This window comes from Lemur catta, chromosome 19 (genome assembly GCF_020740605.2).
Source record: "Lemur catta isolate mLemCat1 chromosome 19, mLemCat1.pri, whole genome shotgun sequence".
In the NCBI taxonomy this organism is placed as follows: domain Eukaryota; kingdom Metazoa; phylum Chordata; class Mammalia; order Primates; family Lemuridae; genus Lemur; species Lemur catta.
In genome coordinates, this window is record NC_059146.1 from 25,715,769 (window position 1) to 25,743,511 (window position 27,743).

General features: G+C 52.3%; 1 protein-coding gene across 8 annotated transcripts; it reads right to left on the bottom strand.

Moving 5' to 3' along the window:
- Positions 1-687: 687 nt before the first annotated feature.
- HIF3A (hypoxia inducible factor 3 subunit alpha) lies at positions 688-27,663 on the bottom strand. Of its 8 annotated transcripts, none has more exons than XM_045531366.1 (15): positions 27,456-27,663; positions 23,608-23,798; positions 22,375-22,520; positions 21,054-21,138; positions 20,666-20,778; positions 20,110-20,318; positions 18,826-18,932; positions 18,443-18,590; positions 14,617-14,735; positions 13,623-13,813; positions 12,501-12,605; positions 8,836-9,107; positions 7,319-7,436; positions 5,696-5,777; positions 688-3,401 (listed from the first exon to the last, which is right to left on the bottom strand). In XM_045531366.1, exons 2-15 carry the CDS (start codon positions 23,654-23,656, stop codon positions 3,304-3,306), a joined length of 1,842 nt encoding a protein of 613 aa, XP_045387322.1. In that variant the 5' UTR covers positions 23,657-23,798; positions 27,456-27,663; the 3' UTR covers positions 688-3,303. The 8 variants fall into 8 exon arrangements, with proteins under 8 accessions (XP_045387322.1, XP_045387321.1, XP_045387316.1 ...); XM_045531365.1 differs by having other exon boundaries at positions 23,608-23,820; positions 27,456-27,662; XM_045531360.1 differs by lacking the exon at positions 27,456-27,663 and adding an exon at positions 23,996-24,082.
- Positions 27,664-27,743: the final 80 nt, after the last annotated feature.

A 27,743-nucleotide genomic window follows, 5' to 3' on the forward strand; every position in this document is an offset into this window, starting at 1 on the left:
CTGGAAGAGGGGATGTCTGAACCAAGATCTGAAGTAGGAGCAGGAGATAACCAAGTGAGGGGAGGAGGGAAAGGAGAAAGGCATTTCAGGCAGAAGAAACAGCAAGTGCAAAGGCTTAAAAGTGGTTTTTCTTCCCTTGAAAAGATTCCTATGTGGACCACCAGAGAGAGGTTATGGGAGTGAAATAAAGACGTGACAGAACAGACATGGCCATCTGCACATGAATCTATGGACACACACACTCTCTCTCGCACACATGCTCGCTTAAGTACAGAGAATCATGTCACACAGACACACACCGGTAACCAGAATCACAGTGTCAAACAGTCCCACACACATACGTAGAATCACAACATCACACAGGCATACACAGGTGCCAAAGAATCATCACACCTCCCACACTCAAAGTAACCAGAGAAATACATAAGGCAAAATCATTTCACCCAGATACTCACACACCCCCGTAGAAGGAATTACAACCCTCCCACACAGGTTCACAGAATTGTCACAAAGACCTACGTGTATACACAGAATGACCACATCATCGGACACACACGTTACACAGACCCCTGTAGGAAGACAGTCACATACACACAGAATCAGAAAGTATTTATAACATGAACCCCCAGCTGCCCAGTGCACCCACAGTCCCAGAAGCGATCCCAAAGATGAGTCGACACACAGAGCTCTGGTTCCTACCAAGGTGAGGTCTTTATGGTGGTACAGAGATTAGTGGGTTTCAGAGGCAGCATGGCTGGTCCCATCCCTTCCCCTCCCCTAGCCCAGCACAGCTCCCTCCATTGATGACCCACATCACCCCCTGATGGAAGGAGGGAACAGACCCTAACTCTCCCCACAGCACCAATCTGGACAGGTCACCCCTTGACAAAACAGAGCTAGCACTCCCTTCCCAAAAGGGGGTGAATGGAACTGAGAAGGGGAGACTTTTTTCTGTGGAAGACGAAGAGTAGCATCATTGTAGAAAGGGAGCTGGGAGGTAAGGGGGACACGTAGGTGGTGGCAGAGAGCTGAGGGGTTCTGGCCTCTCTCCCCACCCTGTGATTTGCAGATAAGGCTGTGCGTGTGTCTGTGCGGCTGGAAGAGTCTTCTGGATTGTGAACCCCCTATAGGGCTGAGGGAGCCCCAGGTCTCCCAGACATCTGGGGTGAAGTAAAGGTAAGTGCACATAGGAGAGCTGGGGTGGGCAGTGGAGGGGGTTCTAAGACAGAAATTAGAGGGATACGAGGTTGGAGAGGCTTGAGCAAGAAGTCCAGGAGCAGCGGGACCTGGAGGGTAGGGGTCTGGAATGGGAAGACTTAGGACAGGGTGGGAATTGGGGTATTTTCAGTGGGGTGGGAAGCCCAGAATAGAGGTGGGTGGGATCTGCAGTTAGGGACTCAAAGGTTGTAAGATTCAGAACCAGAGGAATCTACAAGGTAAAGTCTAGATTCCAGAATCAGAAGCATTTGGAAGGCAGGTTCTAGAACCAGAGGGATTTGGATCTGAAATCAGAGGAAAGTGATTAGACACTGTGAGGCCCAGAAGCAGAGGAATTTATAGAGTGAGGACTAGAATCAGAAAAAACCCAAAGACTGAGTTCTAAAACCAGAGGGATTTTGGCACCATAAGCTCTAGAATCAGAAGGAATTGGAGGGGGGTTGTAACATCTAGAACTAGGGGAATTTATAAGACAAGGTCTAAACTAAGATGTTCGAAGGCTGAATTCTAGACCCAGGGTAATTTGGAGTCCTACGATCTAGAGTGAGGGGGAGTTGGACACTGAGGTCTAGAACCAGGGCAACTTACAGTATGAGGTCTAGACTCAGAAGACATTTGCAACGCAGTTCTAGAACCAGAAAAATGGCAGAAAATCGGATGTGGGATCAGAGGACCCAGGAGGTCACAAGGTTTAGAGGTCATGCAGTCTACAGTGAATGGTGGAGGCCATGAGGTCCAGAACCTAAAAGAACTAGAGCATGGTGTCGGTTCTGGAAGAACTGGTTATAAGATCAAGACATAAAACTCATTTGACTTCTTTTTGACAGGGAAAACAAGTCTTGATTGTGGAGAGTTGAAGAGGAATGAGCTGGGCCTCCTGAGGTCTGGAATCAAAATGATTTAGAAATTAGGAGGTCTGGATTTGGAACCAAATGTATTATATTATAGATTGGGAAGACTGGAACCAACAGGAAGCTTGAAGTTGTGGGGTCCAGAACCAAAGGAAATCAATGGATATAAGATCTGGAACCAGAGGGAGTTAGAGGGTGTGAGATGTAGAACAAGAGGGATTTATAGGGAGAAGTCTAGAACCAGAGGAGGTTAAGAGAGTGCGTTCTAGAACCAATGGAATCTGTTGGTCATCTATTCTAGAGCCAGAGGGAGTTAGAGGTTGTGAGGCCTGGAACCAGACAATTCTTTGGAGATTGTTGATGTTTGAAAACAGGCAGAATTGGAGGTTGTGAGGTCCAGAATTAGAAAGATTTTCAGAATGAGGTCTAAACCAGACCATGTTGGAGATTGTGTGGTCTAGAACCAGTGAAGGATGGAGGTTGTGCAGTCTGGAACCAGAGAAGGTTGGAGGGCATATGGTTTGGAAGCAGAGGAAGTTGGAGGCTTCCTCTGAAATAGGAAGACCACGGATGAAGTCCGTGTCCAGGCGGAGCAGGGGACAGCCGAAAGTTGGGAGTGGAAGAGGAAGCCAGAGCTGGGTGGCAGCTTGGGAGGCTGAGGCCACAATCAGAAGTCGCTGGGGGTGAGGTCTGGCCCAGAGCCTCCCCCAGTGACACCTGAGGATAGGGGAAGATCAGAGTCCCACATTCTTATGGACCCCAAACAATTCATAGTAATTCAAAACCATATCATGAAATCAACAAAAATAAAAATAATAATAAAGGAGGGATAGACAGAAACGTGATATGGTTATCCACACTCCCCAGACCCCAGAAACACAGATCTGACCCCTAACCCTCCCCACCTATAATTCCCCAAAATAAAGCCAAGGGAGTCCGAGAAAGGGATAATGAGGTAACCAAGTACTGAGAACCCCAAGGGAAGTCCTGAGAGGAGGAGGAGGGGGCCAGGACCCCCTCCCAGAGGTCACTGAGCTGATGCCCCAAAGAGCCCCCAGATTGGGAGCAGGCAGAGGGGTGAGGGCTGAGGTAGGCCCGAGGTGCGTGGGGGGTACTTGGAGAAGAGAGGGGGGCCCCTCTCCCGGCACCCCCATCCTGTGCGTTGGCTGCCAGCTTGGAGTGTGGTTGAGGTCCTTGCTGGGGAAGGAAAAGAGACAAGGGAAGGGGTGCTGGCTCAGTGGGCCTGGGCCATGCCTGCCACCGGCTGGAAGTGGCTCCCGGGCTGGGCAGTGTCCTCTTCTGGATAGAGAGAGAGCAACGAGGGGCCCAGGCCTGTGGGGGAAGATGGAAGATAAGTCAGTGGAGAATTATCACCCCAACCCGTCTTCCCTTTCTGGGAGTGAAAAGCCCAGGTGTTGAGGCAGGCCTGCCTGGATTCACACAGCAGTGGAGTCTTGGGCATGTTCTGCTCTCTGAAGCTCTCTGCGATGTTTAGGGCCGGAGTTAAGAACCCAAGTCCAGAGCCAGATGCAGCTCTAGTTTGAATCCAGGTGGTGCTACTTACTTGCTATGTGACCTGAGGCAGGTGGCTTTACCTCTCTGTGCCTCAGTCCCCCCTTCTGTAAAATGGGCTGATAACAGTACCTCCCTCCCAGGACTGTTGTGAGGACTAAATGAGTAAATCCGAGTAAAGTGCTTTGAACAATAACTAGTACTGGTGAGCGCTCAGTGAGTGAGCTATTGGTCCTTGGGAAATGGGGATTTCATGCCTACCTCATTATGAGAATTTGCTCATTCAAAACACATTTATTGAGCACCTACTATGTGCCAGGGACTGTGCTAGGTGCTGGGGATACAGCAGTGACCAGCATGGATGAAACTCCCTGCCCTCGTGGGGTGACATTCCAGAGTGGGACACTAATTGGATCACGGCCATAAATGATTTCACACAAAGCTTGGCACAAAGGCAGTGTGCCTGAACGTTCTGAGACCTTCTCTGTGCCCAGCCACACACACAAAGTAGAGTACAGCAGTGGCCAAGACAGCCCTGGCACCTGCACTCATAGGTCTCATACCCACTGGGAGAAGACATCCAGTAATCAAATAATGACACAAACGCCTATGTCACTATAATTATGGACTGATGGGTGTTATAAGCCATGAGCTTATGAAGCAAGGGAGGGCTTTGTGGCAAGAGTAATATTTGATCTGAGATCTAAAGGATGTGGTAATTAGGCAAAGAATAGAGGGAAAAGCATTCCAGGCAGAGGGATCAGGACATGCAAAGGCCCTGAGGCAGCCTGCTTAAGGAAGGCAACTTTGAAGCCACCTCAATGCCCTATAGAGGCTCTATGCAACCTGCCCCTCACCTTTCTGTCCTCTTCTCTCTGTTTCAGCCACACTGGCCTTGCTTTTCCCCAAATAATACAGATACACTCTCACCTCAGGGGCTTTGCACTTGCTGTTCCCTCTGCCTGGAACACTGTTCCCCTAGATATCATCAGGGCTCACTCCTTCAGGTCTGTGCCCAACTATCACCTGTCAGTGAGGCCACCCCTGCTCGTACTATTTAAAACTGAAATCTCACCCCACCCCCACGAGAGCCCTCTTTCCCCTTGCATGTGTTCTTTTCCCCAGTAGCACCTATTTGCGTCTCTTGCCCTTTTTATTGTACTTGTTTCTTTGTTAGGGTCTGTCTCCCACACTAGCATGTCAGCTCCACGAAGGCAGTATGGTGTTCTAGATCTGGACACATACTGTGTGCTCCATAAATATTGGTGACCTGCACGAAGGGAAGGAATAAACTGGAAGATGGTGATGGTGGCTGAGACAGAGTGTGTGAAGCAGAGTGTGGTCTGAGATGAGGCAGCAGCCACACCCTGCAGGGACTTGAGTCCAAGCCTGATCTTTCTCTGAAGGGCAACAGGGAGCCATGGAAGGGTTTTGAGCAGAGGAGGGTCAGGGTCAGATTCATGCTTTGGAAAGATCCCTCTGGTTGAAGCCTGGAGGTTTCAAGTGGAGCTACGGCTGCTGATGGCTGCACAGGAAGACGACAAGCACAGCAGCTTGCCCCGTGCTCTGTGGAGGGGCTTTGGGAACAGCATCATCACCACAGCCATTGGGCGGATGTTTCTTGAGCATTTACGACGCGCAGCTCTTGGGCTGAGCGCTTCCAGTGTGGCATCTCCATGAGTTGCTCAAAACATCTCCTTAAGGTAAGAACTATCACAATAGGCCCCCATCCACGGGAGGAAACCGAGGCTCTAGAAGCAGCAGCTCTCCCAAAGCCACACAGCTGGGAGCGGCCAAGGCAGGAGTCAACTCCAACTTAGTCGGGCTCCGAAGCGTAATCAGACGCAGGCGCAGGAAACCCAGGCTCAGATCTGGGCTCGGCTTCCACCCCAAGGGGCAGCCTTGGCAAGCTCCTGCCTCCCTGAGGGTCTCTGCTTCCTCCGCAGTGCCCACAAAAGGAGGGGGGGCTGCCCATTTCCACCAAGGTCACCTCTGGGCCCTGACAGTCCCCCACCACCTCTGGGATGGCCCCATCCTTCTCTCAACAGTCCAGGCACCTCCCAGGGGAGAGGATGACGACCCAGGGCTTCTGGATGCCCAGCGTGGATACTCACCCAGGGGCTCATTCAGGTCCAGGAGGTGGGTGCTGGGATGCTGCTGGCTCCCTGGGGCCGGGCCTCCTGTCAGAAGGAAACTCTGTGGGAGAGATCGTCACCATCACCTCCATCATCATCAATATCCAAGGAGGCAGGACGGTGCAGTGGTCAAGGGCACTGTTGGGGTCCAGCAGCTGCCTGTCACTGCCCCAGATGTCCTCCTTGTGTTCCCCCAGGGCCCTGTCCCCACTTCTTCCCCGTCTTCTGTGCTCCAGGAGGCTGGCTTGTGCATGTGGCCTGCAGCACCACGCAACCTTGCTCTGTGTGCTCCTGTTGGGTTCAGCTCGTGGGAGATCGAAGAGGGCGATTTATTCTTCTAGCTGTTTCCCTGCTGGCTCACTGTGAGTTGGCTGTGTCCCTCCATGGAAGGTTTCAGCCCTTACCAAACAAACCCCACTGGCTCCAGGATCTGGTGGCCACCCCGGCCTATATCTTCAGGCTAGGGCTAGTGGCGGCTTCCCCTGCTGCTAGCCCTGGGGTGCCGCACTGCCCCTTGCTGACTTCCCTATACCCTGTCCACAGCTTTGTCACCAGTCCTATTGTTAAATTCCCCTCAACATCCCACTTGATTGTGCTGTTTCTTTCCCAGACTCTGACTGATACGGTTGCTTAACCTCTCCTATGTAAATACATATAATAATAACAATGATATTTCTTTTTTTTTGTCCCTCCAACAATAATATTTCTAAGAGCAGTTGTGGGGGTGAAATAAATTAATCACATAAGGCACTTAGTGCAGTCAGCATCTGGTACACAACAGGCACTCAATACATGTAAGCTGTTGATACGATCAACATCATCCCCCATGTTAAAACACCCCTTTGCAGAGTGAGGAGCCAGGGTACTTCTGTGGGTACTAGGGAGCCATGGGAGGTCCTACAGGGAGGCCTTGTGGAAATGACAGAGCCCAGGCTGGCTTTTAGAAAGTGCGTTCTGGTTGCTGTTGTGCAGAACGGATAGCAGGGATGAGACTGGAGGCAGGGACACTGGTGGAGGGGCTGCTTTTGTTTGGTTTGTTTTTGTACACCATTTATGGACAGGCTACTGAGTGTCAGCTAAGGGCCTCATACCATTTAATCCTCATGGCAGGCCTGTGAGATATTAACTATACCCACTTTCGAGATGAGGAAATTGAGGCTCAGAGTGGTGTTGTCTCCTGCCCAAGGTCTCACAGTTACTAGGTGGCAGACAAACCTGGGACTTGAACCCAAGTCAGTCTGATTCTAGTGTCTGTACTCTTAATTTTGCACTAGTCATCCAAGGCCAAGACCTGTTCTAGTTTGCAGTGGGGGTCCCATGGGAGCAAAGAAGATTCCTGCAGATACTAACCACCTGCCATTTCTCCCCTCGCCCTACTCAATTTTTCTTCTTTGCACCTTTTGCCAACTTACACGTATTTGCAAAGCCCCTTCACACCCATTAGTGAAACTAGAAGATCAAGGTCCTAGCCTCAGCAGGCCCATGACCTTCTGTAAGACCTTCAGCCAGCCCCTGCTGCTTTTTGGTTTCCATCTATAAAAGAGGAGGTTTAAACCTGCTGGGTTCTGAGGGCCAGAGAATCCCATTAATCCCCCAACATACCAGGCTGAGGGGAAACAGCAGAAAGTTTTCTGGTTCTGGACTGGGGGACCGTTTGGGGGGTCTCACTCCCAGCAGCTCCGCTCCTTCGGCCTCGTCTTCTGAGCTCTGGGTCAGGGCCCTGGAGGAAAACAGGCAAGAATCTCAGGACACAGCAAACCTGGGCAGGTGTGGGCATTCATTCACTCCCCCAAGCACCTATTCATTCTTTTACTGATACACCCTCAATCTGTCTTCCCATCTATCCAGTGATCCCTCACCCGCCCACCCAGCCACCCCATCTTCCATCCATCCCTCCTTTCATCCATCCACCTATCTAACCATTCATCCACCTATTCCACCTCCACCCAGCATCTAACCATCCATCTAACCATCCATCCACCTAGTCACTCATTCATCCATCCACATACCCATAATCTTCCCATTCATCCAACTGACGGTCCGTCACCCACTCATACAACATCCATCCATCCTTCCATCCATCCATCCTTCCATCCACCTGCCCACTATATTCATTAATAATTCCCTCCCTCCTTCACTTAATAAGTCTTTATCAGGCACCCAGTGTATACCCAGCCCCAAGCTAGGAGCCTTGGGAGATACCAAGATGTATCCATAAAATCCTCCTAAGGGCCGGGCGTGGTGGCTCACGCCTGTAATCCTAGCACTCTGGGAGGCCTAGGCGGGTGGATTGCTCGAGGTCAGGAGTTCGAGACCAGCCTGAGCAAGAGTGAGACCCCTGTCTCTACTAAAAATAGAAACAAATTATCTGGTCAACTAAAACTATATATAGAAAAAATTAGCTGGGCATGGTGGCACATGCCTGTAGTCCCAGCTACTGGGTAGGCTGAGGCAGTAGGATCCCTTAAGCCCAGGAGTTTGAGGTTGCTGTGAGCTAGGCTGACGCCATGGCACTCGCTCTAGCCAGGGCAACAGAGCGAGACTCTGTCTCAAAAAAAAAAAAAGTCCTCCTAAGGACAGTAAAAGACCATTCTGGATACTAAGTGGGCACATGCGTGCAACCTGGAGAGCAAAAACTTGAGTATTAGTAATCTAATGCCTTTGGAAGGGGGACATGGACACTCCAAAATTATATGCAAAATCGTGTGTGTAAATTTTCTTGGAAATGAGTCCATAACTTTCATCAGATTCTCAAAGGTGTGAAGAGATTTAGTTCTAGACATCTTCTCTGACATGGTGGCCATGTCTTCTTAGCTGTGACATAAATTGTCACTAGGCCAGATATAAGTACGTTCCCCAGGAGAGAGCCCTGGCTGACAGGTGGGATTTGGATAAACCATGAGAACAGTGGAGGGCACTTGAGAAGGGGGCACAACGTGGGCAAAGGCATAGAAACTGGAACAGACTTGGCACATGCTGGGGACACTGAGGGCACGGCTGGAGCGGAGAGCAGGGTAGCAGGACTGGAGAGGGATGAGGCTGATGCAGAGGCAGGGACAAGACCAGGGGAAGAGACCTTCCCTACACTCCCGTGACATCCCCCCTTTACTGTGGCTCACCTCTTCCGAGCCCCAGCCACAGGGGAGGATGCTGAGGGGTCCCCTCTGGAAGGGCTGGAGCAGCTCAGCCGGGGGTCACTGCCCCAGCGGGGCAGCAGGGAGGGCTCAGGGGTTGGGGGTGGCAGGCCATGGAAGCTCCGAGCACGGGGCCGAGGGACAGCCCCTGGAGGTCTGTGGTAGGCCCTGGGTAGCTGCTCGCTGGAGTTGAGCTGGAAGTCATCATCCATGGAGATGTAGGGGGCCAGCATCTCCAAATCCAGAGCATCGGTGTCCTGGGGGGGGCAGGAGGGAGTCAAGAGCATGAGCCCTGGACGCGGGTGGACCTGGGCTGGAGTCCCAGCTCCACCACTTCTGCGTTGCATGCCTGAGGCCAAGCTCCAGCTTCCTCATCTGTAAAATGGGTATAAAGACTCTTTGAAGAGCATGTTAGAGAAATCTTAAATTGCCTTGAACAAACTATTGATCAACGTCTGAACCTTGAAGAGGCTGCCAATGAGGGCTTAGAGGGAAGTGAGGAACGTGTTGCTGGAAACCAGAGGAACGGGGCCTGTTGTGTAGTGGCTGGAAGTTTGGCAACACCGGTGCCTGCAGTTATGTGGAACGTAGGAAATGTAATGAACAAACTGGGGGATTCCACTAAGGAGATTTCCAGCCAGAGTGTTGAAGGAGCTGCCTCACTTCTTACTACTCATAGTAAAAGGCAAGAGGAAAGAGAAAAAGGAAATTTCTCCTGAAAAGAAGAAATGTTAAATATGAAGGATCTGAGGCTTGAAGGTTTTGAAAATTCTCAACCATCCCGTGTAGTGAAGAATTAACTTTACCCAAAGAGAGGTCTGGCCTTTGTCCCAGCTGCTAGGAGTAACCCCTAAACCCTTAGGATTTCCTGAGTGATAGCAGTGTCTTTGCTGTTCCCTGTGAGTCCCTAGGACCACACCTGGCCCTAGATAGTTTATGCTAATGAGATAACTCAGGATGGGGGCTGGCCATGCCAGACCACGTGATTAGAGGGTTGTGGCTTTGGGCCATGTGAAATCAGCCTGACCTCCAGGGAAGGTAGGGGTGGCACTAAAGACTGAATTCAGTTACTTGGACAGTAACTCAATCAATCATGCTGATGTAACGACATCTCAGTAAAAACTCTGGACACCAAAGCTTGGATGAAGCTCCCTGGGTTGGCAATACTCTATGCACACATTGCCACATTTCAACACTGGGACTGTAACGTGTCCCTGAGGACATGCAAGCTTTCCATTTGGGACCCTCCCAGTCCCAGATCCATGCTATGCATATCTTCCTTTGGCTGGTTCTGATTTGTATTCTTTTGCTATAATAAAACAAAAATCCTAAGTATAGTGCTTTCCTGAGTACTATGAATACTTCTAGTGAATTATCAAACCTGGGGGAGTCTATGGAAATCTCTTAATTGATAGGAAGCTGGTCTGAAGTGAAGGTGGCCCTGGGGACCCCAAAACTTGCAGCTTTGTCAGAAGTCTTGGGCAGACTTGGCAGTCTAGAGAACTGTGTTGTTAACCTTGAGTTTGGCTGACTGTAAGAACTCTCCAGATGGCAGCTGATTCTAAAATTAAGAGATGGTTTCTGAGCAAAGAAGGGCCCTCCCAGGAAAGCATGGGCTGCAGATGAAGCTCAGGGTGGGACTTAACTCCCTGTTCAGGCTTCAGAAAGATGAAAAGTGGTGCCTCAGCCTCTCCTTTGGTCAGACAAAAGACACTCTAAAGAGTTTAAGGGTAACCCTCATAGATCTTCTCAATCAAATAATAGGGCTTCTACTAAACTTAAGGGCACGATCACTTAGCATCTCAGCAGAAGCTGAGTAGAGGTAGAGGAGGGCTTATCTTGAAGCAATTTGTGGGTGTGGCTTTTGTCTAGTGGAATTAACTCCAAAGAAATTCACGTAAGACCCACAAAGTTGTTTGAGACAGGGTCTCTCTCTGTGGCCCAGGCTAGAGTGCAGTTGTGTCATCACAGCTCACTGCAGCCTCCAACTCCTACACTCAAGCGATCCTCCTGCCTCAGCCTCCTGAGTAGCTGGAACTACTCATGTACGTACCACCATGCCTGGCTAATTAAGTCCCACAAAGTTTTAAAAAGAGAATTATATGAACAGAAACATCACCAGCTTGGACTGAAAGGGATGGAGATGGTACAAATGAAAGGAGGCCTTTGGATCACCAAAGTTCTAGAAGGAGGAAGCAAGTTGAGAAAACTACTCAGCTACAAATACATGTTACCTTTTATGAAAAAGGAAGGACGACTCAGAGCAAGGAGCCAAGAGCCCAGAGGCTGGCACCAAGAGCCATGGAGAAAAAGAAAAACTCCTGGGAAGTAGTACAAATAAATCCTAATCAAGGAACTCCCATATTTGCCCAGACGGATTTCAAAACTGCTATGGACCAGAGATACATGTGTGCTGCCTCTTTCACCCGCCCCCCACTTTTTTTTTCACTCTTTTTCCCAGACCTCGTCTTCTTGGTAACTTTCACCCCTTTTTGAATCGGAGTGGCTCTGGCAGTTATCCTGTGCCTGTCCCACCACTGAATGCTGGGCGGGTTTGTGGCAGATGACTTGTCTCTTTAGTCCACAGGCCAGCAGATCGAGAGGAACTGTACCCAAAGAGCTTCACCCATACCCACACCAGATTTAGATACTCACACTTGGTCCCCCCACCACAAAAATATTCTGGTCTTCATTGAGAGAGACTTTTGGGGGCCTCGGGAGGGGGTGACTGTATTTTGCATGAGGGAGAGACATGAATCACTGGAGGTCCCCAACGATCCCTGCCTTTTGGTGTTCACACTCTCTCTCGTGTAGCTGCCTCCTGCATTGTACTGGGGTTGTATGACCAACACAATATGGCAGCAGGGATGGTCATCACTTCTGAGATTAGGCTACGAAAGACTGTATCTTCTGTCTCAGGCTCGCTCTTGCCATCTCTTTGCCTTCCCGCCTGTCTCTCTCTCTCTTTGCTGGATTGCTTCCCTTGGAGGGAGCCAACTGCCATGCCGTGAGGACACTTAGGCAGCCGATGTAGATGCTCATGTAATGAGGAACTGAGGTCTCCAGCCAAAGCCAGAGAGGGACTGAGGATTGCCAACAATCTCATGTATGAGAGCTTAGAAGCAAATCTGCTAGCCCCAGATGACCGTGCGCCTGGCTGAGAGCTTGACTCCAATCTCACAAAGACCCTGAACAAAAACCACCAGCTAAGCGGCTCCAAGATTCCTGATACTCAGTAACCATGTGACATAACTGTTAGCTGTTTTAAGGTGCTAAGTTTTTAGGTAAGTTGTTATGTAGTAACAGGTAACTAATCCATCATATCATTTATGTCATTTCATTTATCCATCTGTCATCTCATCTATCTATTCAATCATTCATCCAAATATCTTTATCTATGGATTTTTCATCCAGCCAATGAACCAGTGGTCCATCTATCCATCCAAACATCCGTCCATCCATCCATTTATCCATCCAAATATCTGCCTAAACATCACCCACCATCATTCAACCCATGAATACAAGGGTCTGTCCATCCATCCATCCATCCCCTCATCTCTTTAGCCATTGCACCACCCGTCTCTAAAGCCCAGATGTGTCAGTCCCCAGAGCACAGAGGTGAAGACTGCTCTTTCCATGCCAGCCCTTACCTGAGCCATATCTAGATCCGTCTCCACTGCCTCGAGGTCCTTCCCGGAGGCACAGAGTCTGTGTGCACTGTCCCTGCCCACGAGTAGCTCATCTGGGAGATCGGCCTGCAGGGAGAGGTAGCAGAGACTTCAGGAAATCTTAAGCCTGGGATGTATCGACAGTAAACAGTCTGGAGCTCAGGGGTAGAAGTGGGGTTCATATGTCAGACGGCTGGGGGCACAAGGGAGTCCAACAGCAAACGAAAATGAGTTCTGAACCTGGGTGTTCAGAAGTCAGAGTGGCTGCGTATATGCAGGTCAACAGGGCAAACCGCGAAGGTTAAAAAGACCAGAGTCTGAGGCCAAGACATTCAGGTCCTCTGGGCTACAAGTCTTGGAGTCTGGATTTTGGGAGGAAAACAATGCTGAGTCCAGCTGTCTCAGGGGTAAAGGGTGAGGTCAAAGGTCACAGTCTGTATTTCTCTGGTGAAGAGAAGATGTTTTCTTGGGGTGGGAAGTGGGATGAAGACAGTCAACACCAGATGGTGGAGAACCCGCGGTCCCCAAGTGCAGCCCCTTGGCTCAATCCAAATTTTACAAAACAAATCCTTTTAATAAAGGCCGCACTCAAGGATCCAGATTATGGTCTATTGAGCACCTACTAGGTGCCAGTCCCCTACTAGGTGCTTCCTACAAATAATCTCATTTAACCCTCACAATAACCAGTGACGTGGCCACTTGTCATTATCTTCCTTTTACAGGTAAAGAATTTAAGGCCTCCCGCACCCACTTGCCCGGGGTAACACAGCTGGTGAGAGGCAGCCTTAGGATCTGAATCCAGCTCTGCTAAATCAGGACATTAGGCATTCTGACTCTTTGAGGTCAAAGTTCAGAGAGCCTGGATACTGGGTTGCAGGCTTGGGGGTGGGGTCACGGTTTGGAACTTCCCAGGCTGGGGGCCAGACTCCGGAATTCTAATAACTGAAGACTCTGGAATCTGGGTCTTAAAGGAATCTCAACCCCTCCTCATCCCAACTTCCCCACAGATGGAGAAACGGAAGCCCAGAGGACAGCAAGGTTTGAGCCAAGGCCAAGGCAGCCTGGGTCCTGAGGGCTCAGGTTGGGGGAGGTGGGACTGCTTACCGGAAGAGGGCTTTGGGGGCGCCGTGTGGCCGGCGGTGTGCTGGGAGTGGCGGCTACTGAAGCCCCATCCAGGATGGGCGCCAGCAGGCGACGAAGGTCGGGGCTGCAAAATCGCCGGGGGTCGGCAGCCAGGGTGGCCTCGCTCAGGGCAGGGGGGTGCAGGAAGGCAAGGATCCGGGGACCAGGGGCGTCTGCAGGACATGTGGCGGTGGGGAGGACACTGGTGGTCATGTAGGGCGAAGGGTCAGAGCCCTCCACGCCAACCCCAGGGAACACGGTTGACATCTTAACCAGTCACCATGGCCATGGTTCCTAGTGCTGGGCAGAAGGGGCCTGTGGAACCCCTGCTGGGCCAGGCCAGGTGTTAACTTTAGTTGCCAGATTGTAGTGAGGCCCTGAGGGTTCCAGGGTAGGGACCTGGGGCCCCAGAACACCCTTTGGCCATTCAGCTCTGGGGAGCTTGCCCTCAGGGAGTTTCTAAGGCCCCCAGAGGATAAGACATGGCTCAGAGCCAGCTCTGAGGCTGAAAAGCAGAGGATGTGGGCAGCTGCGCCCCAAGAACAAGCAGGGAGGGAGGCTCATCCAACACGTGGGGTGCAGAGAAGGAAGCGGGAGGAAGGAGCCAGACTTGGGAGGGTCACGATTACTGGATGCCAAACAGCAGTGAAGCAGGAACAGGAAGGAAGCTTAAGGGTGGGAGGGGAGGAGCCACAGGACCCAGAGCAGAGGATGACATGAGACTAGAGCAATCAGCCCACAGACACAGGAGAGGAGGGAGAACAAAGAGAGAAACTGCATGTGCAAAGGCCCTGGGGCATGAAAGAATCCATGTTCCACAAGCTCTGAGGAAGCCATATGGTTTGGAGGGTGCAGGAGAGGGGAGGGAGGCATGAGGCAGGTACCATAGGGCCTGGTGAGCCATGCTAAGGCATATGGGCTTCCTTCCAAGGGTCCTGGGGGCACAACCCCTCCCAGCCTCAGCCCTGCTCCATACCAAGACTGTCCCCAGAGTTAGGGGCATCCTTCTGAGAGGAGGCGCCCCACTGAACGTGTCTGCGAGAGTGCCGCTCTGTCTGCTCCAGGGATAGCACCACTCCGGTCTCTTCCACCCGGCTAGGCAGAAAGGGGGGTGGGAGTCAGGGAGGGTCCTTGGTCCCAGCCCAGGCAGCCTTTTCAGATGATGTCCTATTATAGGAGGCAATGGTGTCCAGGGGCTAGAGGGCATTTTGCAGAAAATAATTTCCATGTCTATTTGTTTCTCATAAAGATTTGATTTTTGTTGACTGTTTTTTATTATAACAGCATTTTTTTTTTTTTTTTGAGACAGTCTCGCTATTCACCCGGGCTAGAGTGCAGTGGCATCATCATAGCTCGCTGCAACCTCAAACTCCTGGGCTCAAGGGATCCTCCTGCCTCAGCTTCTGAGTAGCTGGGACTACAGGCACACGCCACCACAACTGGCTAATTTTTCTATTTTTTGTAGAGACGGGGTCTCGCTCTTGCTCAGGCTGGTCTCAAACTCCTGACCTCAAGCGATCCTCCTGCTTCTGACTCCCAGAGTGCTAGGATTGCAGGCGTGAGCCACCATGCCTATAACAGCATTTTTAAAAGAAAGTTAAGTTTGTCCCTTCCAAAGCTCCCTCTGTAGAGGGAAAGATAGAAAAAAAAGCTGGCACGTGGCAGAGGCTGGGTAGAGAAAAGGGAGACCAAGGGGTGGGGGTGTGGGAGTGAAAGTCAGAGCGGGGAGGCCCAGGAGCAGAGGGGGCAGTGAAAGGCTGAAGAACAAAACAGTCTCTTTATAGATATTTACTTATAAACAGATGCTTATACATGTATTGATAAAAGGTATACTTTTAACATGTACTTTATTACATTACCAAATATGAAGAATTCATGGGGCTATATTTTTATGAATAAGATTTTATTTATGATGTTTCTATTCATAGATGTTTTTCATATTCAAGGGAACAGATTTATAAATACATCCTTCATATGTCCCTGCACCTTCCGTCACGCAGTCTCTGGCTGCGGGGACGATCCAAATGCTCGCTGGGCAAACTGGCCTTTGGAGGGTTGGGCTGGCCGAGGACCAGGCCCTCGTTATTTGCATCTCATCTGCATAACACCCCACAGGACAGAACGTAGGTCGGCCTGGTCTTCCCTCCGGCTCCTTGAGAAGCTAGGACCCCTTGGCATCCTCACTAGACCCTTCCTGGGCTGGAAACATCCCAACTTAGGCTGGACCAAAGCCACCCTTATCCCCCTGAAAAGCATAAGCACACACAATTGCATGTGTACACACGGCGCACAGAGGAACACTTACATACGCCCAAGTGCACACAGGGACAGGTGTGCTCCTTGGCATCATACAAGTGGGCTCACATATATGCACAGACGCCACATGGAGTTCAATCATTTGTCCATTCCACAAGCACCTCCTAATCAAGCAGTACTTCCTAGTGGGTAAGAGTAAGAACTCTGCAGCCAGGGATCTGGGTTCAAAGCCCAGCTCTGCCACTTATGAGCTATGTGACCTTGAACATGAAAAACCAAATGTATTATTAAAATGAATTTCACCTGCTTCTGTTTACCTCTTTAACTTGGGTATTGGGAAATTCAAAATGGCATATGTGACTGGCATTACTCTTTTACAGGACAGTGTTGGATTAAATAGTGATAAGTACTAGGGGTTTGCAATGTTGAAAAGGGCAGTCAACAAAGGTCCAGCTGAGCAGGGTGCGGTGGTGCACACCTGTAATCCCAGCTATCTGGGAGGCTGAGACTGGAGGATTGCTTGAGCCTAGGAGTTCAAGACGGCAGTGAGCTGTGACCGTAGCACTGCACACTCCAGCCTGGGTGACAGACTGAGACTTTGTCTCAAAAAAAAAAAAAAAAAAAAGTAGTGGATACTGGGGAGAGACCTGGTGTGGGGGCCCAGGAAATGGTCTCCAGGGAGTGATGTCTGAGCTGAGACTGGAAAGATGAGGGGGCATGACTCAGCAGAAAGGGGAGGAGGGAAGAGAGCAGAGCACGCTGGGCAGGGGGAACTGCATGTGCAAAGGCCCTGAGGTCTGGAGGGTGAGTGAGAACAAGGGAGAAGCAGGAGTCCCACAGGGCCTGGTGACCCATGCTAAGGCACTTGGGCTTTCTCTTAAGGATACTGGGGAGCCACAGAAGTGCCCTCTGAGCTGCACAGTGACATGAGACATAAAATGATTTGTATTTCAGAACGCTTCCCAGATCTGAGAAAATCCCTTAGGCTTTAGAAATTGGCACCATTTCCTATAAGATAATCTTTGAAGAAAAACTGTAATTCTAACTCTGTCTTATGTAATAATATGCTGCCCCCATCCTAATGTTGTCATTGATACGCCTGCATTCCTAAATGCTGAAAAACCTCTAAGATGCATGATGGGGGAGGGGTAAAAAGCCTATGATTGCACCACTATACACCTATTAGAGTGACTAAAATTAAAACCAAACCAAAAAAAAAAAAAAAAACCCAACCCATACAAAATACTGTCAAGGATGTGAAGCAACTGGAACTCTCATACACGGCTGTATGGATGAGAATGTATGTATGGGAATGCAAAATGGTACAGCCACTTTGGGAAATAGTTTGGCAGTTTCTTAAGAAGTTAAATATATACTTCCCCTATAACCCATGCATTCCACTTCTAGGTGTTTACCCAAGAGAAATGAAAACGTGTAATCTCACAAAATCTTGTATGGGAATGTTTACAGTGGCTGTTTTTGTAATCACTCAAAATAGGAAACAGCCCAAAGTCCTCTAACTGGTGAATGGATAAACAAACTGTGGTCCATTCATACCATGGACTAGTACTCACCATTACAAAGGAACCATTGATATCAACCATGGCATGGATGAATTTTAAATATGTCATGCTAAGCAAAAGAAGCCCAACCCAGAACACTGCATACAGTATGAGTCCCTGTGTATGACATTCTGGACAAGGCAAACCCTAGGGTCTGGGGACAGATCAGTAGTTACCAGGGACTGGGGGTTGGGGAGGGTTTTACTATAAGAGAATTTTTTGGGGTGATCAAACTGTTCAGCTGGGCATCGTGGTTCACACCTGTAATCCCAGGACTCTGGGAGGCCGAGGCAGGAGGATCGCTTGAGGTCAGGAGTTCAAGACCAGCCTGAGCAAGAGTGAGACCCCATCTCTACTAAAAATAGAAAAATTATCTGAGTGACTAAAAGTAGAAAAAATTAGCCAGGTGTGGTGTCATGTGCCTGTAATCCGAGCTACTCAGGAGGCAGGAGGATCACTTGAGCCCAGGAGTTTGAGGTTGCTGTGAGTTAGGCTGATGCCACAGCACTCTAGCCCAGGCAACAGAGTGAGACTGTGTCTCAAACAAACAAACAAACAAACAAACAAACAAACACTGTTCTATAGCTTGATTGTGGTAATGGGTACATAACTGCATGCATTTGTCAAAATTCATAGAACTGTAAACCAAAAATAGAATTGACTGCATGTAAATTATACCTCAATTTTTAAAAAGCAAAAAAAAACCCATAATTCTGTTGCATTTCTTGTTTTAACTTAAACATAGTCCTTTTAAATTTAATAGTATACACACCCATACACATACATGTGTACATGTGGACACATACATGTGCATTCACACGGCCATACACACGAATTACACGTGCACATTGCCTCACACACACACACACACACACACACACACGCATGAGATATGTGCATGCTTATGTGTGCACACACAAGCCTACATGTCCATGGATGTAGACCAGACCTACACACACTGCCACCCCAATCCCTCCTGCATACCTGATCAGGAAGTGGACACAGACGATACTCTCTGATTGGGGGCCCCGGCCCCCAGACACCACTGTGGCCTGGGTCTGGGTCCACAGGTAGCCACCACTCCGGGCCAGGAAGCGATACTGCCCCGTTACTGCCTGGCCTTTGCTCAGCACTGAGGAGGGGGATGGGGAGGGGTCAGGGCCACAGAAGGGGCAGCTGGGGAGAGAAGGCTCTGGGGTTGGGAGCTGGGTATGGGGGAGCCAGGAAGGAGAAGTTTCCCTGGGGCTTGGGGAGCTGGTGTTGGGGTGGGGAGGGGAAGGCTCCCTGGGGTGTGGGGAACTGGGGGCCGGGTGTCGGCTGGGGGCCGTGCAGCCACCGGCTCCAGGCCAGGGAAACAGCACACATACAGGTGTGGATGCTCTTGCTGACTGCATCCGAGTCCAGTGCGTGGATGTACTCGTAGGCGGAACAGCCAATCAGGTCATCGGGACTATAGCCGGCGACCTCCGCGATCCTGGGATGGGAGGGGGTGTCTCATCAGCCAGGGTGCAACTGGCTGAGATGCAGGGTGGGTGGAGGGAAGAAGGAGCAAGGGGACACAGGGACAAAGCCAGTGAGACATAGAGACACGATTGTAACAGAGAGAAAGGGAAAGTAAGAAACAGAAAAAGAGGAGTGTGTTGGGCTGGACGATGGTCCCAAAGATGTCCACATCCTAGTTCCCAGATCCTGTGAATGTGATGGCATCTTACGTGGCAAAAGGGACCTTGCAGAGGTGATGAAGTTAATCTTGAGATGGGGAGATGAGCCCGATTGCCCAGGTGGGCCCAATGTGATCACGGAGGGCCTTATATTAATAAAAGGGAGGCCGGCGGGTCAGAGCATGAAAAGGAGTGGCGTGGAGACGGTGGAAGGGGCCACGGGCCAAGGACAGCAGGCGGCCTTGAGGAGCTGGAAAAGGCAGGGACACAGATTCTTCCCTGGAGCCTCCAGAAGGAACACAGCCCTTGATTTTTGCCCTGTAACCCTCATTTCGAATTCCTGACCCCGAGAACGATAAGCCACCGAATTTGTGTAGTTTTGAGCCACAGTTTGCGGTAATGTTACAACAGCAACAGGAAATTGACACAAGGGAGAGAGGTCGGAAAGCGGGGAAGAGCAAAGAAAAGAAAGAAAGAAAGTGCAAGAAATAGGAGGGGAGGAAGAGAGGGGCAGAAAGAAAATCACAAAAAGAAAGAGAGGAAAGAATGAAAAGAAATAGGCTGGGTGCAGTGACTCACAGCTGTAATCCCAGCACTTTGGGAGGCAGAGGTGGGAGGATCACTTGAGCCCAGGAGTTTGAGACCAGCCTGGGCAACATAGCAAGACCCTGTCTCTACAAAAAATAAACTAAAAAAATTAGCCAGGTGTGCACCTGTTGCTCCAGCTACTTGGGAGGCTGAGGCAGGAGGATCACTTGAGGCCAGGAGTTTGAGGCTGCAGTGAGGCTACAAATTGACTCACGTAAGAAAAAGAACAAAGGGAGACAGACACTAACAGACAGAATCAAAGATACAAAGCCCCATAGAAAATTCAGAGATAGGCAGACACAGGAAGAGAGAGGTCGGGGTGAGGTGGGTGGGAGGGGAAACAGCAGTGAACTTGGGCAGGACGGAAGAGGAAGGGCTGGGGTCGGCTGGGCCCCTGCCCACCTCTCGTCACAGTAGGTGAACTTCATGTCCAGGCTGTGGCGGCTGAGGAAGGCCCCCCGGCCCAGTGGGGGCTCCAGGCTGCCCGGGTGGGGGATGGCTTCACAGATGAGCACCAAGCATTGCAAGGGGGGCTCTGAGTTGGGGCTCCCAGCCTGGGAGGTCTTCACGGGGGGCCTGTAGACCCTCATGTGCCCAGAGCAGTGCAGCACCTGGGGGCAGGGAGGGGGCGAGGCAGGGATGCGGTGGGGCTGGGGCTACCCACCCGGCCCACGGGGACCTGGCCCCCACAGGGAGCTGAGAGGAGATCCCTGAGGACTCCAGACCCTCAGATTCCAACCCCAGGGGAACTCTGGGCTCAAGGGGCTGAGGAGCCCCAGCCCCAGGCCCACAGCCCAACCTCCCAGACGCCCTCAGGACACACCAGATCCAGCCTGAGAGAGCCCCGCAGGGTCCCCAGCCCCGAAGACCCCTGGACTGCAACCGCCTTTGAGATCTTCAGGGGCTCAGGCCTGGCCTCAGCAGGCCCCGGGCACCCTCTGGGCCAGGCCCTGCCCACCTTCCAGGTGGCCGCCTTGAGGTTGAGGGTGCGCCCACGGCCGGTGAGGGTGCTCTTCATGCGCAAGGAGAAGCACCGCTCGGTGGGCGCCTCTGGCTTCTTCTTGGACAGGCCTGGGGAGGGTCAGGGGGTGGGGGCAGGTCACCAGGGAGCCGCAGACAGGGCCCGGTTCTCTCTAGCACCCTGGAGAGTCTCCCCTGCTTCATCCCCAGAACTGGGACCTGGAACCAGAGAGTGTGTCCCCACAGACCCCCAGGGCAGGGTTATTTCTCCTCTTTCCACTTCCCTTAGTCCGGAGTTCCAGAGGAGGAAGGGATATGCAGAGCGAGGTGTGGAGCCTCAGTTTCCTCCTCTGTAAAGTGGGGACAGAGGCCTCCAAGGAACTCACTCGGCTGGGGGGTCAGGGCGTCCTGAAGCTCCTCTTGGTCACAGGGGTGGATGAAATCGAATATACTGTGTCCGATGAGCTCCAGCTGCCAGGGACGGGAGCAGAGCTCTGAATTGGGCCTCTGACCCGTCTCCTCCCTGCCATCCGAGTCCCCTCGCCCAAGTGCAAAGGCCCTGAGATGAGACCGCATTCAGACCACGCCTGTTCGCCAAGCCAGAAACCCAACTGCTCATTCCAACTTAGTCAACGAGGCTGGTGCTGGGGGAGGGGACACAGATGAAGGGGGACCCACACCAGTTCACTACGTGAACCATGCCAGTGACAGTGAAGGGGCAAGAGTGAGGTCTCACTCCTCTGACAGCACCTCTTGGAGCTGGATTCACACCCTGGCTTGGCCACTTCCCAGCTTTGGGACCTTGGGACAGTCACCTGTCTGAGTTCAACAGCGCATACCAACAGACACATTGGTACCGGAAGTGGGGTCATGAGGCAGGGAAAAGGGACAGACGCCAACCATGACATCCACTTACATGAAATAGAAGAGAGAATGGGAACTTTCTCATGGGGCTCGCTGTAAGGGTTAATTAAAGTTAGCGTCTTGTTTTTATCCTCCCATCCCCATGGCCTCTCCCCTACACCTCTTCTCCCACCCGAGATTGGCACCCACACCCCGATCTCCCCACCTCTGGTCTCATTGCTTCCAACTCTATCTCCATGCAGCACCTAGAGAGATCTTCCAAAAATGTAAATCTGATTCTGTCTCTCTGGCACAACCTCCCCACTGCTTCAAATCCTTCCATGGCTCCCCAGGGCCCTGGAGAGAAACCTTCTAATGTGGTCCTAACTTGTCCAGCCCCTACTGACCTCTCTAGAATTTTCTCTCTCAACTTCTCCCACTGCACTTTGCACCTGGACAGGATAAACTTCTTTATTTCCCCAAAGTGCTCTGCTTCCTCTCGCCTCTGAGCCTTTGTTTGTTCTGTTCCCTCTGTCGTATATCTTCCTGATCGTCACTGGTCCCATCCATTCCCCATACCCTTTTGAGTGATCAAGACCTTCAGGTTTCAGCTCAGATGTACTTTCCTTCAGGAAGCCCTCGATTTCCCAAGCTGGGTCAGGTATCCCCTGCCTTTGGTCTCCCCCCCCCCCCAGGCTGTCCCATCCCAGCCCTGACCATTCTGGGTCTTCCTGTCTGGTGACATGCCCATTTCCTCTCTGTACTGTGATTCCCATAAAGGCAGGGCCAAGATTGTCCCCGTCACCACCGTTTTCCCAGCATCACTAGCACAGGGCCAGGCACAGAGCAGGCAGCTCCTCTCACCTGACTGAGGCCCAGGTGTTTGCTGACATTCTCCGACAGGTAAGCCATGTCTCCCTCGGCGGTGAGCACCATGACGAAGCCCTCCAAGGCCTTCAGGTAGCAGGCATCCAGGGGTTCTCCCCCTGATCCCACCTGGTTCCACTCCCCTGGTGCCCGGGGCAGGGGCGACAGGAGTGTCTCTAGTCAGTTGTGCCCCCCCCCCAGCCTCCCATCATTCAGAGAAACTTACAGTTCCCCCCAGGCGAGGGGGGGCACGTCCTAGTGGCTGGGAGTCCCAAGGAAGAGGGCAGGACCACCAAGCATTGGAATTAGGAGCAGGGTCTTCCAGGGGACAGAATTCTAAGGATCCAGGGCCTAAGGGGGAGTTGGAATACGGCGGGTGGGCAAGCCTCCCAGGGGCTCAGAATTCTTGGAGGACGGGACCTTCCAGATGGGCAAAACTCTAAAGCAGCAGGGACACCCAAGGGACAAAATTCTAAAGGTGCAAAGCCTCCCACAGAAGTAAAATTCTGTGGGGCAGGGAAGGTCCAGTGGGCAGAGCCTGCCCGAGGAGGGCTCTACTTCCCTCATAGTAAAATCTTTTCAGGATCCAGGGATTCCAAAAGGGGTGTGTGTGTCTCTGTGCGTGCATGCGCACGGCAAGGCCTCCTGCAGAGTTGAAAGTCAAGGGGATGGCTACCAAGGGAAGAAGTGGCAGAGCTAGAAGGGAGGAGAGGGGAAGGAGGACTCTTAAGTACAGTAACGAGCCTCCCTGGGGTATTTATTATAAGAGGACAGGGCCTATCCGAAAAAGTCTCCTAGGGCTGCGGTCCCCAAACCGGCCCCCATACAGGTCCATGGCCTGTTAGGAAGCGGGTGGCGCATCACCACCTAAGCTCCGCCTCCCCTCCTCCTCTCCAGTCCGTGGAAAAATTGTCTTCTATGAAAACGGACCCTGGTGCCAAAAAGGTTGAGGATCGCTGTCCTAGGGGACCAAATCCTAACGGTTGAGGGACCTGAGGGACTGAGCCGGCCTCACCTAGAGTCCTAAGGAGGCGGGGCTTCCCGAGGGCGCACCCCTTGAGGGGCGGGGCCTCACAAGTGATAGACTTCTGAGGGGTGGGGCTCCGCCGGGAACACGTCACCAGGGGGCGGGGCCGAGCGGGATAAGACTTCCCGGAGGCGGGACCTCCCTGGGCTGTAGCTTTCTGTGGGCGGGGCCTGCGAGACGGGCATTCCCGGGGCGGGGCTCACCCGCGGCGCAGAGGCGGTGCATGCGCAAGTAGCTGATGGTGAGGCGCATGATCGAGGCCTTGTCCAGGTGGGCGCTGACGCCGCGCGCGAAGGGCAGCGTGTGCGCCAGCTGGTACAGCACCTCGGTCTCCTGGCTGCGCCGGCTGCGGGCCGCATCCCGGGACTTTTCCTTGCGCAGCTCCGTGCTCGACCTGAGCGCAAGAGCAGCGTTCACTGGTGGCGTCCCCCGAAAGGAAAGAGGACGACAGGACGCATCATATGGGGCCCGGGCTCATTGAGGGCCAGGCTGCGGCTGTGCAGGCCTCGCTGTGTGGCCCTGGCGAGTTCATGGCGCTCTCTGGGCCTGGGAGGGTTACACCCTGGAGCCCCTCCTAGCCCCAGATTTTACCTGCTCCCAAGCCAGCCCATGCTGCCCTCCCAGCGCGTTGCTCTTCTCCGAGGTGCGCCTAGGGCCCCTCTGTCCCCTCCCTGACTTTTATCTGCAGTTTATATCCTGGGCTAGCGATGCCTAGGGGACAGGGAGGCCTCCTGCTGAGAGGGGCCTGGCCCAGCTGGCATGGGGCCAGGGGAGGGAGGAAGCTTCCCAGGCCCCCTGCCCTACAGCCTCCTAGAACTATCTCCTCCCTTGTCTTTTCCCCTCAGCTGAGCTGAGTCCTCACAATCTTGGAAAACAGATCTCAAAGTCTAACGGCCCACTAAGAGGGGCAGAGACCTGTCAGGGTGACACAGCAAACCAACCAGTTCTGTCCAGCCGAGGGCTTACCGCTCATTCCTGCCCTGTAATCCACTTCAAATACCTGCATTTTGCGTGTGGGGGCTGGAAGAATGAGTATCTTTTCGTCAGAAATATCTGCCCCTTACCCAGCTTTTACTACTATGTCAGACCCTGGGCCAAGAGTGAACCTTGTTAATGCATTTAATGCTCAGACAGCCCTCGAAGAAAGTTATAATGACATTCCCATTGAACAGATGAGGAAACTGAGGCAGAGAGAGGTGCAGTGGTTGTCTATAAATAGTGAAGCCAGGGTTTGAAAACTGGTCTGCCTGAACTCTTAAATTTTTCCTGTCTCTATGGCCCTAGGTTTATCTCCAGGTTTATCTCCAGCGCCGCTCCCTGCTTCTGACACTGTCTTCAAATTCAAACTCCAGGTCTGTTGGAACGCAGTGTCTCTATATTTTCAGTTTTGAATAAAAAATTACAGGGTGTATTACATCTAGTATAGCATATAGTATAGTCTTATCTATGTTTATAATATTAATAAAACCATTAGTAGTAAGCAGCTGTCATTTGCTAAGCATTTATGTGTCTGGCACTGTGCTACATATTCTGCCTGTGTCTACTCATTCAATCGTCAGGGGAGCCCTAGGAGGGAGGCATTTTAGTCCTCCATTTTACAAAGGTGAAACTGAGGCTCTGAAACGTGAAGTTCTTTGCCCAGGAAGTTACAAAGCCAGTAACTGGTAGAGCTGGAATTTGAATCCAGGCAGGGAGGTTCCAAAACCTTCAGTCTTTTCTCTAATTCCCTTCGTGGGACCCCTCCCAGGGAAGCGGGACCAACTGCTAGGAGGGCATGCTGTCCCTTCTTAAGTTCAGGGGAGCAAAGGCAGCTTCTACTCAGCCCCAGGCAGGAGACCTGCAGCCCCACCCCCAGGGAGAGGGGAGGAAATTTCCTATCTAGATGAGGAGGGGCAAAAAAAACCCGCCCTCAGTGCAACAGGGTGGGAGGCACAGAATGGGGGAGATATGGCCCCTATCCTCTCCCTCCTGGTTGCTGGGGGCAGGGGCCTCAGTCCTGTCTGCCCTAGAGGACATTCCGTCCTGTTCTCTTCCAGCCCTGTTTGTCTTCCTGCCCAGAGGGTGGGGGGAGTGGGCCTCCCTGAGCTGGGGGCCCAGACAGAGGGAACAGGGAGTGGGAACAGGCACTGCCCGCGCCCCACCTCCCAGGCAGCTGGGCTCTGTAATTCTCTCTTCGTGGCAGGGCTGCTTCCTCCAGAGAAGGAGCCAGCTAGGGGCTGCAGAGGGACCCTCCTTCCAGCTCCCAGCCTGTTTTTGGAATGTGCTAACATCTCTAACGGGAAATGTGGGCCTTTCCGATTAAACAGAGTGTGGGGGCTAGTTCCTCCGGTTCAGGGTTCCAATCCCACCTTCACTACTTATCAGCTGTGTGACTTTGGACAAGTTGCACAGCCTCCCTGAGTACAGTAACAGCACCCACCTCATAGGGCTGTTTGAAGATTAAATGAGTTAATATATATCAAGGACTTAGAAAACAGAACCTCACAATGGGTTGGTGCTATATAAACATTAAACTTTTTATTCTCCCTTTGTGCACATCAGGGATGGAAGGCTCAGGCTTAGCAGTCTCTTGGGCACTGGAGTAATCTGTGGGCCATGGTGGTGACCCCATGGTGTGGCGTGTGTGTACAATTACATGGCTTTTATACAAGCACCTTGGGAAGAGGACTAAATAATAATGATAGTAGTAATAGTGATAGCGTTGGTGTAGTGAACACTCACGGAGCTAGAGACCCCATTAAATCCTTACAACCACCCTATGGAGCAGAAGTGATCTCTCTCGTACAGAGGTAGAAACCAAGGGTCAGAGCAGCCCTTGCCCAAATAACCCTGGGGTAATCCCAGCGCCCTCCATCGATGCTCAGCTGTGCTCACCTGCTTCTGAGTTAATCCAACCATGCACCTGCGGTTACCTTCCCCTTTCCTGATGAGGAAGCAGGCCCAAGGAGGCGATGGCACTTGCCTAAGGTCACACTTTTCCAAAGCAGAGCAAGGATTCAAGCCAGGTCTACCTACTTCCACCCAGAACTCCGGCTTGAGCACAGTTTATTGCACACCTACTGGGTCTCCCACCCCCCCGGGTCTGTTTCCTCACTGGTTCCTCATCTTGCTCTAGGGCCGGGGAGGGGAGGTATGACCCTATTTTCCAGGATATGAAACTAAGGCTCGGAGAGGCAGCCACTAGCACAAGGCCATACAGCCAGGAAGTGGGCGAGCTGGGATTTGAACCCTGACTTTGGAGCCTGTGCTCTTGGCAGTTGTACCCACCACCCAAAGGGCCCCTGCCCTGCCCCTCCTTCACCTAATGGCCACAGTCCCTTCCCCGGTCCCACCCCTGCTGCCTCCTGATCTCCCCAGCTGGCCCCATGCCCAGCCCTGGGCCAGCCCCTTGGCACTCTGCCCAGCTTGGGACGTGCAGCTGGAACCCTGCCACCCTTCCTCTGTGTTCCAGCCCAGAACAGGGGCGGGACCACGCTCTGGAGGCCTCAGGGTGAGGCCTGGTAAAGGGGCTGGGGCCCAGTGCCCCCTGTCCCGACCAGGAGGGACAGAAGCCCACCTCTTCCCCACCTGAAGGAGTTGCCACCCATGAGCAACAGCGTGATGAAAGCAGGGAGACTCTGCCCCACAGTCAGGGCTGCTTCTGGGCCTCTCTCTTCTGATACTCAACTGGGTATTAGGGGTCTTGCAAAAAGTGGAGGATCTGGAGGTGGGGGGTTAGACTGTATGTGGGCAAGGACTCCTCTTGGCATTGCCCGGAGGAAGTCCGAGAGGCCAGAGGCAGGGTTTGGGTTTGAGAAAACTCAGAGTGGGGCGGCGGGGAGTGGGGGGTGGTCCTCTCTTCCCCTGATTCTTCTTGTACCCAAGGACATGGTAATCCAGTGGGGTGCCCGTCCCCAAAGTCCTGTCTTCTTCAGGAGCCCTCTACCTCGGGTGTTCACTCAGGGCCGTGTACCCATCAAGGATTTCCAAACACCCCTGCTCGGGGTGGGATGGCAGCGAGCCCAAACTGGAAGAAGGGAAGGGGGCAATGGGGCATGGGGGGCCCACTCACCATTGCCCAGGCCCCCTTTGGCTGAAGTGCCATCCTGGGGGCGCAGGAAGGGACGGAGCGCGGCCGGGATCCGGGTGCGAGTTATGAGTGAGTGGTGCGCAGCGCTGAGATGACACCACAGGAAAGGGCTGGCCTTGAGTGAGGAGGGGGGGGCACCCCAGCTCAGCCAGGAGCGGCCCCCACCCAGCCAGGAGGGGGCGCTGGGAGGTGGGGCCACAGCTGGCCCAGAAGGGGTGGTATAGAGTTCCCTGGTCGGCCCAGAGCCAGGGACTAGAATAGAATGAGGGG